The sequence below is a fragment of the Zophobas morio genome, unplaced genomic scaffold (assembly GCF_036711695.1).
Source record: "Zophobas morio isolate AGI-343-1 ecotype UQ-CSIRO unplaced genomic scaffold, CSIRO_AGI_Zmor_V1 ptg000024l, whole genome shotgun sequence".
NCBI lineage: Eukaryota > Metazoa > Arthropoda > Insecta > Coleoptera > Tenebrionidae > Zophobas > Zophobas morio.
Window position 1 is genome coordinate 11703565 of NW_026972129.1, and position 13936 is coordinate 11717500.

Sequence of the window (13936 nt, forward strand, 5' to 3'; positions counted from 1 at the left end):
ATTTTCAATAGGTACCTTCAGAGTTAATCTAAAATCTAAATTTGTGTTTTTCGAGAACGAAGTACTTATCTCTAGCATTTTTCAAACAATAAACTTCGTATCTGGTAGCAACCATTGAAATCATCGAAATATTTAGAACACTTCAGATCAACTCTAGATCTTTTCACTTCTAAAAACCAAAGGAAAATAAATCACAACTTTCAAGATTAGATCGCATTGGAATTCTCTTCAGCTACTTTCAGTGGCTAAAATTGTTAAGCGTTTCGCCTATTTAATAATCTTTAGTAATAAACATCAAAGTGAATGTATAATGGGGCGATTTAAAAACTTGAAAAAAAAGTGTAGTGTAGTTTAAACTATTACAGTCTTATAAAATATTTTAACTTTCTGATGCATCATTTTGATTCTTCAATTTATGAAATCGTGACCATACATATAATTAACGCCCTCATAACAAAGTGCATATTAAAAAACTACTGGCTACTGTTCAACTGCTTTGGAAATGGCAATTTGTACGGAAGGAAATTAAGCTGAAATTAATGTACCGTTGACTTATTTTAAAATAACGTAAGTCACATTTTGATTACGTGTCATTAATAATTCGTGGATGGTGGTAATCAATTTGTATTATGTAACTTTATTTCGGCTGAGATTTTTGGTTAAATTTTCCGATATAAGTACCAAACTAATTTAAAGTAAGTAACTGTAAAGTGCACTTACAGGTAAAAAAAAGTACATAGATAAAATTTATACACGGTAATGTAATAAATTGCATAGTATTAACGTCTACAATTTTATGGTTGCTCATATCAGTAACACAAAACATAAATCGATTTGCTGTATTACAGTAAATTACATGGCTAGGGACGAATCTCATTTGACGTTTTACTTGCCAGCGTATATAGAGTGTATGCAGATGAAATGAGACATATATTATTAAACACAATTACGAGAGTCGTTCAAAAAGCTCTCGTTCATATAGTAACATCACTTTGTGTCTGTACAATTACTGTCCTTTATCAACCAAAAAGCCCCATACAAGATTATGTTAAAGTCACGTTGTTTTTGTGTTTTACGTCGAGCGTTAAATTCGCTAAAGTTCATTATGCTGCCTGCCGTTAGGGGAATTAGTCCAATCAAACAAGTTAACTGCTAGGACTGTGCGACTAAGTGGAAGTCATTGTCAAAGCGTCATTATTCTGATGAATGAATCTTTAAAAGTATACAATGATTATGATTAATCATCGAAATCGTTTACTTCATTAATGACACTGCACCTTGAAGCATATTTTTAACAAACATTGTTATTGACTGTCAGAATGAGATGAATATAAATGTATAAATAAATTTTAATTTGTGTCTTGTCAAAGTTTCAAAAAAAATTTGAGAGAAAACTTTTGTTAGTACTTTCCAATCGACGCGATATTTTTAAAATATGCGTAAACTTTTACATTAATCATTTCAATAGTTTCGGAGATTACTTGTCAAATAGTCTACCAGACGGCAGACGTACAAATGGTAGGAAGTAGGAAACTGAAATTTTGTATTCTAACTGAATGTCAACGAAGATCGATTACACATCATAGTTATCGCACAAAATGTAGTCGAAATATTCTTTGTAATGACGTTCTATTTATTACACGATTTGATTGTCTGAGTAAATGAGGTTACATAGAAAACAAGAGCTTTACAAGTGGTTGGAATTGATAGTAATTCTTTTGTGTTTATTGACGGCATTCTGTTTTGGTGTGGAGATTTCACATTTATTATCAGCAGTCAGCAGTGATTTTTCTATAAAGCGGAAAATTTGCATATTAGAATAATAAAATTACTGAAGTTGGTATACAAGTTACTGATCAGTAATAAAATCAGTAGTAATAATTAAATAGCTTTCACCAACCTTAAAATATCAGTAGCTGCATGCCCACTTAGTAAAATATTTTCTAATACAAACTGTAAAATATATCGACTGGCGTGTAAAAAATAAAACTCTTCAAAAAATATAGCAGAAGAAAAAAATCCCATATATTATGTTTAGGATGTTAATATGAGAAGAACAATCAATTGTATACACACTTTCCCAGCTAAAACATTTATAAAATGTGAAATGTATTCAAACTCTTGAACTAAGATTGGTATTGAGTTTAAAAATGTTGCCTTTCTTTTACAACAACAAAAAACTTGAAATTCTGGATCCATCGAGGGAAAAAATCGGTATCCCCATTTACGTCCGCCTATCTATCTGAGGTCTGCTGTCTGTGTCGATTTTTATTAAACACATGATCTCCTAAACTACCGGACCTATTGTTATTAAATTTTAAATGTATTTTAGTAATATCGTGTAAATGGTAAAACGTTAATCAACATAATATCTATCTAACAATTTGATGATGTCACCTCAAAATTTTGTTGGGTAAATGCGATTTAAATTTTATATTGTAACATACTCCTGAATTGTGGTTTATGAATCTGTCTTGATCGGTTACCACAGCCATCCAGATCTTCGCAAAAAATCCAGATTGTATAATAACGTTAGCTCAGTTTGTGAAACGTCGTGCTAATAGCGAGGATTCGATTCCCTTATTTTTTTCCCTACACTGTGATTGATATTAACTAAACATGTGTATTTTTAGCTTAAATAAAATTTTATCGCTGGTGAATTGGTTGGATTTTATCTCAGAGGCGAGGGAACTTCTGTTTAAGTAACTTTAGACCAACTTTTTAATAAATGTTACTGTGGATAAGGTTTCAGAACAACACGTTAGAATACATGCGATATATTTTTTTTTATTAATAATTTGATATACGCATATTCTAAATATAATTATATAATGACAAAATTTCGAAATTCCAGACGTAGAAACACCCCTTAACACCAAATTTTTCCTTTGTGGTAGAAATCCAAAGACAATAATCGTTTCTCAAAGATCAGACTAAAAATCGAAGGACATAGTTTGTAAATAAACGAAAATAGCTTGATATCCACTCCGACCAACTGAAAGATGTGTTTTCGATCTCGTCTTGCTTTCTCATGCAACATAATTGTGCGGTGGGAAGATAAGCTGCAGAATATAGTCGGGAAATAAATCAAATTTTGAACGATAATTTCAAAGTATAAAATCGACAATTGTTGATAAATAAGATTGTATATATTTAGGTAATCTAAGACACTACTTTCAGTTTAGGGAATTGCTACATAATCACCCATTATAATTTTTTTTATAATTTATTGTTGCTAAAATAATCTACATTCAACAAATAAATATAACCCTTATTTATTTTTTTACCTCCTGAGCGTAAGCCAAGGAAGTATCGTAATTGAGAACATCGAGCGACTGACTACCTTCAGGTTTTCTTCATGTTTTATGATACCAAGAGTACGAAAAAATAGGTCTTTCGTTTCCGTCTGTCTATCTGCCATCCATCATCCTCAGATAATCTCCGAAACTGCTGGAACGATTATTGTCAAATTTTGTATGTATAATAGGAAAAGATGGTAAAAAGCTGACCAAAATTTCTCTAATCATCCACACCAGCAATAATATGATGTTATCCTCAACTTTTATAATAGTAAATGTTATTAAATTTTATAAAATAACATACTCCTCCACTTGTAGTTTATGAATGCATATTAAGTTTTTACTCCAGCCGTCCAGATTTTTGGAAAAAAAATTAAAATTGTATAACGACATTTTATAATTTAATTTTGAAATTACATAACCGAATCCTCTGAAATCTTGTAAATATTTTACGATTATTGTAACCATAGTAAATTGTTAATCAAAATTTATCTGTTTTTATCAGAGATTTCTTAGTAACTAGTTACTAAGAAATCTCTGTTTTTTATCCCCTCTCGAAAAAAGTTGATGACGTCTTTTCAAAATTTTCCGAAGAAATCTGAAGTATGTATAATATTAGGAGTCTATATTTGTGGTTTATCAATGCATTCATATTTTTAGAATTTCTTATACAAGGTGGGTCAAATAAATTAATGAATGAGGCGACATGTTTTGTTGCCGACTCATTTTTCCGAAAATTTGAGGATACAGTACAGTTGTTAATACTATTACACTGCACCTACTCAAATTGATGGTTCCTTGCTAAAATGATGATGTCGTCATCAAAAAAAATTATGGAAAAACTCACTAGAAATGTACTTTAAGAACCCACACATGTATTAATGTATTAATTTTAGCTAATAGGAGGCATCATAAAAAAAATAGAATTCTCAAACTAAAATTTTATCATTTTTCGAAGCTCTTTTCTTCAACTCTACTTTGTGTTCGAATGAAGTTCTGTCGAAACAACCTTCGGCCAATTTTATGAGCCGAAGCAAAATTTGTTGCGCGTGAACCAAGTAAGAATAAAAGACAGCATGACAAATTTCACCAACCATCGTAATTTCCAACTGATTTTTGTCGTTTAGCAATCAAAGCATCTGTGTTTTTTTTGCAGGGTTTTTCATACGAATCTGTTTACTTCGCTCTCTGTCACATCTATAGTGGTGCGGCCCACGTACCCGACTCCATCAGCCTGGTGGAACTCGCCTCACTAGCAGACATGTTAGGTTTAGAAGGACTAAAAGAAGTAGTCGAACACGCATTAAAGCAACGTCATTGCCACAGTTTTCACAAGCCATGCGCTGGTTGTTGTACTGGCGTGTTAGAAGTTCTGCCATTATCCGCAGCGTATGGTTTGGACGATTTATACCAAAAGTGCTTACAGTGGATAACTCAACACTTTGTTAGAGTTTGGCCAAGTCGAGCATTTGCCAGTTTGCCACGTGAATTACGCGAAAAATGTTACCAACAACATGTGGTTCACATGACTGCAGACAAAGTTTTAGAAACTATAGTAAGTTGCGACAAAGTTTTAGCTACTTTACCAGCGCTTAGGTGGGCAGAGCCGGTAACTCAACTGGTGTTGCAACTTTCCGACGCTTGTCATCTCTATCATAGGCAACACTTCGCTGCAGTGTTAGCATCGCCGTCGTTTTTAGCGCTGGATGCCGGCTTAGGCTGGAGTGTTGGACAAGTGGAAGATCAGTTGTTGTCTGCTGCAGGGAATTTGAGTGTGGAACAAGCTTGTAGGAGTTACGCGAGGTGCTGCAAGATGCTCGAACAAAATTGGAGTAGACCTTTTAATGATTTATTATACAAAATTAAAGTGCAATTAGAACAGTGCTTAGTAGCACAATCGGATAGACTTATAAGGAGTAACGCATGGCTGAGACTGGATTCGACCTTAAGGTAAGAAAATGAAACATAATGTACGATATTTGTATCATTCATTAAACTACTATACTTAGAACATCGAACAGATAGACTAATCACGTGCGCACCTTGTTCCTACAAAGTGAGGTAAGAAGTGTACAGACTGTGTTAATTATGGCAGAAATTCTATGAAAAACTATGTTGAGTATTCAAAATGTGTTAATAAGGCTTGACCTAGTATTCGCAAAATAGCAGCATAGTTTACTCTCTCTAAATTCGTAAATGGACTTCTCCGAATGTCGTTACGCCTACTCAGTCATTTTTTAACCTATTCTTCTCAACGTATTTTCACTCCACTACAGAAAGTTGGCATTCTGCTCAGCACAGTAATTTTGTGACATGAAACCTTCAACAGCAAACACTGGCCTTTAAACGACGAGACAGTTGAATTATAAAGCGAAAATTAATGCTGTGGGTTCAGAACCATACTGCAAGCCCTTGCATACACATTTTCTTTCCATCTTTTGTCGTATTGTCACCGCCATTTCGGGGCTAAATATTAATTTTGGATGAAAGTGATTGAAACGTTGCTCTATACATTGATATTGTTGTTATTACTTATGTTTTAATATTCTTTGAAAAAATAATCGATTAAGTAAATTCTCCATACCAAACGAGTTGCTTGGTATATAATTATAACAACAATACACTATTATTGGAACATAAACATCTGAGATAATAACCAGAGTTAGGCACAGCCGAAGTGATGGTGAATCAATTAGACAAATACTAAAAACGACGGCGCGACGTCAGGCGATAAATTTGGTTGGCCGACTGTGCGACTTCAGTGGCGTTTGATGCAATTCAGGGTTTATCTGATCAAAATCATCACGAAAATTGTGATGTTGAACAGTCATTTTTAATTTTTAAAGCATTTTAACATTTAGAAGAACTCGTATATAACTGAGGAAAACTTAGAAAAAGTAGTAATTGTTATTAACAATTCCCGAAGTTGTAGGCCACGACTGCAATAGCGCTAGAGATCGGACGGCAATGAGCATCACTTCTACAATGCCGAAATCTGATAATAACACTTTTGCAAATCTGTTTATTTGAATTAATGTACATTTTTACTTCCCCAGCATAAGCTAAGATAATAGGATCATCGAACGAATAGCTACTTTCATGTTCTCTCAACATTTCATAACTCCTTGAATACAAAAAAATTAGGGCTCGCGTTTCCACCTGTTCATCAATTTTTCCTAAATTACTGGACCGATTGCTGTCTATAATTGTATATGTATTTTGCGAATATTGTGTAGATGATAAAAAGCTAACCAAAATTTGCCCAATCATCTCCACCAACAATATGATGACGTCACTTCAAAATGTTGCATAGTAAATGCCATATAAATTTTATAAAATAACATACTGCTACACTTGTGTCATATGAATTCTTCTCAATTTTTTACATACAGATTATTGGGAAAAAATCAAAATTGCATATTAACATTTTGCAGATCTAATGAGCTAGGAGGTGAAGCGTGGCGGTAATAACGCGAAGATCGCGGATTCAATCCTCTCATGGGTCACTTTTTTTACGCTGTAGTAAAACGCTGTCCAAAATTTGTCTAATAATCTCTATCAACAAGTCAATGCTGTCACCTCAAAATTTTACGTAATAAATTTTATTTAAATTTCATAAAATAATATATGTATGTACAGTCGCGGACAGTGAATTTCGTCCACACAATTCACGCGAATTCACAAAAATTCACTGTAGTCAGTGCTTTATTGTCATGATGACTGACGTAAGTATTGTCAAATTTAATTTAGCTTCGAACCTGCCATCGATTAGTTATTTTAATGAAGGTAAACTAATATCCCTTTTCCAAGACGGGATGTCGCTACACTTTTGGGCTTATCGCGGACTAGTGTTAGTTATCGTATAAAAAAATGTTTGCCCCTTTATGTCAAAATGACAAAAAAAGGTTAGAAAGATCTAAAGGCTAATTTAGAGTTTTTTTCTGTCAAAGAAATTGGGTGGACGAAATTCACTGTCCACGACCGTACTTTTATACTTGTGTTTTATGAATCTCTCTTTATTTGTTACCCTAAACATACATTTTTTTTTATTTCATAAAGATACGAACGCGGTACTTTATAAACGATCGACGTCGTTTTTTATGCATTTTGAAACATGCGCATAGCATAATTCTGTACTTTCAGTCCACAGTTATTTTATTTTTATTTACTTTTAGAGGTTATAAAAACATAGCTAAATTCAATTTTATAAAATTTCGAAATACCTATATTTGTTGAGCTGCACCCCTAGACGAGGGAACTTCTATCTAATACCTTAGACCTATTTTACTTCCCCAGTGTAAGTTAAGGAAGTATTGTACAAGGGCCCATCCACCGGAAGGCTACTTTCATATTTTCTGGAACTTACATCCCCGCCAACAATAGGATGACGTCAGTAAACGTTATTTAAATTTAATACAATAAGATACTCCTGCAACTGTGATTTATGAATCCGTGTTGAGTTTTTCTCCTAAACAGCTAGATTTTTGGAAAAAAAATCAAATTTGTATAATAATACTTTACAATTTAATTTCGAAACTGTTGAACCGAAAAGTATACAATCTTGTATTGTAACATTATAAACCGTTAATCAAAATTTATTCGTCCATCCCCTTCCAAAAAATTTATAACGTCATCTTAAAATTTTGTCGAATAAAGCCTATCTATAATATGTAAAATATTATGAATCTAAACTGGTGGTTTATGAATGCATTAATATTTTTTAGAACTGCTCATACAGGGTGACTTAAAAAAAATCATGAATGAGACACTCTATTGTACTGATTAAATCAAGAACGAGTTGCCCAATGTTTTCGAAAATTTAGCACTACAGTACTGTTATTATTAGAATCAAATTGCATCTATTCAAATTGTCCTTGCAAAAATGTGAATTGCGTCATCACAAAATTTTGTAATGGAAAAACCCACTTGAAATGTATGCGTAGCACCCTTCTTTACCTTTACTTTAACATCATATACGTGTCTTTATTGTAACTTATAGGAGAAAAATTCGCAAAATCAAATCTTATAATTTTTCGAAAAAGCAGGATTTCTTGGAAGTTCTATCCAAATAAACGGAGCCCAATTTTTTTTTTACGTTTATTAAATTGAGTTCTCAGGAATTCCTGGAAATTAAGTGTACCATTTTCGAGATAACTGATAAAATAAAAGGGTCATATTATTTTGACAATAAGTCGTATGTGATAGCACCTCAGATCAAATGTTTTATTTTATTTAATTTTTTGGAATAACGTTTTCGATGAGGATAAATACTTATTTGTTGTTTGTTTTAATTTCATCCAATTTATATGGAGAACTTAGTAAATTTTGGTTAATTTCCTCTAAATCTATGTTATTGTTTTACCAAAATACCAAATGATCCTAAAATAAGCCATTAAATTTATTTTTAAAATAATGATGTTAGTATTGCAGTTATTTGACACTTTATTTGGCAGTTATTTGACCGCGAATGTGAAACGATTAACATGAACAATAGAACGCGTTGGTGTTGTCAACATAATTCTTTAGCATTAAATTTCAGAGATAGTCTGCAGTGTATTCTATTACAGAAATTGTAAATTAATTTGATCCGAGATAAGTTTTTATGACACGTTGTTATTTTACAAAATAAAGGTAACTTAAACCAGACGTAAAAAGGCATTTAAAGTTATTTACTTGACAGTAGTTTAAGCTTATCAATTTTTTGATGATATAAATAGACAAATACCGGTTAGATTTTTACAGTTCATATGCTAATCTTAAGAATAAAACAAAAACCGAAATAATTTTATTCTCCGAAATGTCAAAGAAAATTCATTACCAAGTTTTCTATAGTTATTTACCGTGGCAATAAAATTATTAATTATCCTTATTTTCTAAAACAATGGATTTTACATTGTATGTGCACTTATTTTCTACACACATAATTATTATGTTAACTTGGCAAAACATGTTAACATTATTGTTCTTGAATTTTATGCTTTAAGTTGTTCCAAGTATTCTGATTAAGTGGAATTCATGGTCAGTTACTAAAACATTATCGTTGTTTATTAAAATCATGTACCTATATTATGGAATAGAGTTTAGGGAACAAAACTAACTAAACCTAACCGTACTTTGGAATTATTTTTGAAAATTATAATACGCTTTTTTTCAAAATTGATGCAAGTATTATAGAGTGAATCTTATTTGAAAATGTGCAACGTGACATGCTCCTATGATTTAATTAACAATCCCCTGTATGTTTAACCCTATTGTACGGATTTGCTACAACAAACGTGTGACTAAAATTTTTCTATTCGTTTTCTTTTCATGAAAAGTATATTTTGAAATACGATGTTGCTTGTTTTTATCTCTTAAAAAAATGTTTTTGAGTCTATTATTCTATGGATTATAGCAGAAGCGGACACAGTAATTTCTCCGAAATTTATAAAATGAAATAGTAGAAAAATAAAGTTATTTATTTATCCTTCCCGGAAAGTTGAAGACATTGTCTAAAAAATTATAAATATTTATTTACTCAAACATACGTAGTAAAATGCTGTATATCTTGTTTGTGCGGCTGTAATAGTCTTTTGTTTCTTAAAATCGTTTACACAGCATGTCACTGAAAATTGTGGTACGAATCAATTTATTTTGTTGATTGTCATAAACAGGTTATCAAATTTTCGTGGAATTCTGTTTTAATTAGCCTATCAAATAAAAAATTGATGAAGTCATTTCAAAAACTTATTACACAGGTGCGGAAAAAATCTCTACTTGTATGGGTCATTTAACAAGCGAATTTTTATGGTTTACATGAGAAAATTTAATACTAACGTTTTAAATTGTTTGCACTTCCAATTTAGCCGGAAATGGACCCGACTTTACTTTTTTTATTAAAAGATTTAAATAGCAACTAATACAAAATTAATAAATGAAAATAAGTAATGAGAGATGTTAATTAATTATTTATTAATACTCGATTTAAATCATGCCTAAAATGAGTGAATTAAAACGCATACGAAGAAGTTCGTTCGTGTTTTATTTAATAGTGCTTATCTATGTCTATCGTAACAATATAAGTCCACGATATGAAACAAGTCGTCATGTTAAAGACTTGTCCAGAAAGAACGCCTTAAATTAACAACTGACGTAGAACTTAAGCTTAGTGTATCCATTGAGTCACCCTTCAGTTCCCTTACATCAACTAGCATTACATCACGATCTTACTGAAACGTCTGTCTGTAATATTTTTAAATCTGAAATTCCGTCTGTCTACAAGTCGCTTGAAATTGCTCCGTAGTTTTGTGAAACTGTGGTGGAGATGATTATGACCAATTAACTTTTCAGACAGTGATATTTGGGCATGAAGCCGCATTTTCTCTCAATAGTACGGTGAATAACCACAATTGCAGAAACAATTCGTTTTGGATACAAGCTCATACTTAGCACCAGAAGCCAAATAATCAAACCCGTACTGATTCGAAAATTTAAATTGTCAACTTTAAATTTATCGGAGAATGAAGTTGTGGTATTGCGACTTTGGTTCCAACAAGGTGGAGCTTCGCCACATTTTGCGTTAGATGTCCCTGATTATTTGGTTCCAGTATTTTTAGCAATTATTATTGAATAACCTGCTAACTTACTGCCAACTTGACTTTTTGGCATTTTACATTATATTTGAAATGTAAGATTTATAAAGTAGGCCAGCCAATCTAGAAGAATTGCAACATTGCATCACAGAGGAGATACGCCAAATTCCTCTGCAAGTTGCAGAAAATGTACGACATTTTAATGATTGGTTAAGCCATTGTCAGCTTACAAATGGGGAACATTTTGAACGTTTGTTACATTATTTATAACCCAAATTTAAACTGTTACTACGTTGAAAGATATCTTGGTCTTGTGGTTGTTATTTCTGATGTAGTTTTTATTCTGCATCCATAAATGAGAAAATATACAAAACGTTTCGTTTAAAAAAATTGAAAGAAAGATATTCTTTCATTCTGACTATTTGAGCAGACAAATTTTCAAAAAATCGCGTTTTAAATAATGAAGATACTTTTTGCACACCTGTAGATAAGTACACCATAATTGCATGCCGTATTAACGGGAATCAGAATCCAGGGGAGTCACATTATTTTTATTTATTTATTGATTTATTTATTTTTTTGAAAATTTGCCACATGTAATAAATTTGTGTTGTCGTAGGGTATAAATTCATAATCATAAATTCTCAGCCACTTAGATTTGCGATTGATAGAAGCAAAAATGTGAAAACAGTCACCCTAAAAAATTATTTTTCTTTGAACAAAAATTTCGAACAAATGTGGTTTTACGGAATAATTTTAGATAAGTATAATCGTCGAATTCAGTCGGCTTAAATTGCACCAATATCTATTGCAGAATCTATTGTTTTAACTATCAATGGGTTTGCAAAAATGAATAGACTAAACACCACGATCACTGATTAACAAACTCTTGAAATCGACCTGATTATCATCAATGGCTTTAGAAATAAAATTATTTAAGCGTTTTCCGGATCATGTGCTGATTGATCTTGATAAATCCTTAATCCCCAATCCAGCAAAAAAATCGGATTATTATTATTAGTGGAAGTGAGGTGATGTTTTTAATTGCGTTTCTTCAAACTCTTTACCTAATTGACTCTTAAGCAATAAACAATGAATTGTTAGTTAAAAAGGGCAAATATATTAGCGTTATCAGTATTATCACTCACTTTATTAATTTTATTACTATTTTGATATTGTTTTTATTAAGCTTGTAGTTAGAATCCAGTTGCAATCAGTATTATTAAGGGTATTACTGAAATGAAGTATATTTTGTAACCGATAAAATTTTAAATGCCAATTCTAACTACGCAAATTAGCATTAGAGCATTTATCTTCACTTTTAACTGTTTTTAACAGCAATCAACCTTGCAAGCAATAATTATAGTAAGTTTAATTTTTCTGTTTGTTAAAATCTGATGAACAAATAAAAACTCTACGTAGTAGTGTACATCTCGGAAAGAGACGATCGGGTTTGATTCTTCCTACTTACCAAACAAAATCTAAGGTGGGAGAGTTTTATGAAGTATTATTGTATTATTGTGTATGCCCTACATTCGCCTACTGTATGCTACATTAATTTTAAATACAAGTGAAACGACAGTTTGCTATAAATTCAAACAGTTGAGAAATAACTGCGCCGGCGATTTATTAATCATTAAACATAACTACACATATGAGAATAGTTTAAAAAATTTAGGGGCTCGTAGATCAATATTTTTAACGCATTAATATATTTCTTTTTTACTAACATTTGAAAAATACCCAATTGATCTGGACATCGCAGTTTTTAGAGATTCATCTCCATAAAATGAAAATCTTCAAAAAGTTTTCCAAAATATTTTAATTTCTGAGCGTTCAATGTCATTTATCTGTTTACGTTTTTTAGCTGTATACTTTCCAAAATTCTTCTCGTACACATCACACATCATTTTAGATATTTGAGAATATTTGCAAACTTTCTGTTAATTATGTAGGAATATTTAATTACCGAACACGATGTTTGTTTTTACTTGTGCACTGTGCCTGTAAATTCTGGAATAAATTCGATAAAAACTGTGGCAATGCATTTGACAGAAACATATAGTTTTAATATGTGAATTATTCCCATTAAAAAATATGGTCCTAAGTTATTTAAACGGAATGTCTCACACTTCTGAAGAATTGTCATCTCAACAAGTCCACTTTCTTAGATAAGTTTGTTTTCAATTTGATAGCTGATTCTTATGATTTTTAGGTGCTGAATCTATTTCTGAACCCCGTTTTTCTCCATCATGTAACGATTTTTCACAAAAAGACTTCAATTAAAACTAAATTACTTCAAAATATACGAATGAAGTTTTCACAAAATTAATTGTACAAACTCATATCACAGTTGTGAAGAAGGTATTTTACCACCTAAATGGTTTGTCTAGAACTCTAGAACAAATCATATCAACTTCTTGCATTATCATCATAAGTAAATGAAAATTATGACTGCTTATTTAAATAATAGTTCTACAAAATAATATTTTACTATTAGTGAGTTGACTACTGACACCGTACTTAATTGAATTTTTTAACTATTTTTCCCCTTTTTAGTACCAAAAATCTATTAAAGCCACTAGGTAAATTACAGACAACTTGACCAACCTGTTGTATAAAAGTTGCTTCAGTATTGCTTTTTTATTTATTTATTTATTTGTTTATAATGACGCCGATATATTACAGTAAAAATTGGTCTAAAGTTATTTAGAACCCGCACCTGAAGACAGTCAAACAAGTACAATGTCTTATTAAAAAAAATGGACGAGGATGGGATTCGAACTCACGTTTTCTGAGTTCAAGTTGCTCAAATTCAACGCCTTAAATCACCCGGACAAGACCTACTTGTCTCGTACGTGTGCGAGATATCGCTTAGATGAAACTCGTGGCAACAGAAGCATTTTTGTAAATTAATTGTGATTAAAGATCAAGGCGGATTCATAAACCATACGTACAGCAGATTAGACAAATTTTAGTAAGCGTCGGTTTGAAAGTTTCGGATATAATCTGTCTCATAACAGTCAACACAGACAGACGGCAGGATGGAAGTAAATAAACGAGAGA

General features: G+C 31.7%; 1 protein-coding gene across 1 annotated transcript in view; it reads left to right on the forward strand.

The window, feature by feature from the left end:
- Nucleotides 1-13936, forward strand: part of LOC135135184 (uncharacterized) — a 42761-nt gene that overhangs the window by 23360 nt on the left and 5465 nt on the right. Inside the window, exon 3 of the mRNA XM_064064187.1 lies at nt 4456-5249. Within this exon, the coding sequence (XP_063920257.1) occupies nt 4456-5249 (794 nt within the window). The remainder of the gene's footprint in view (nt 1-4455; nt 5250-13936) is intronic.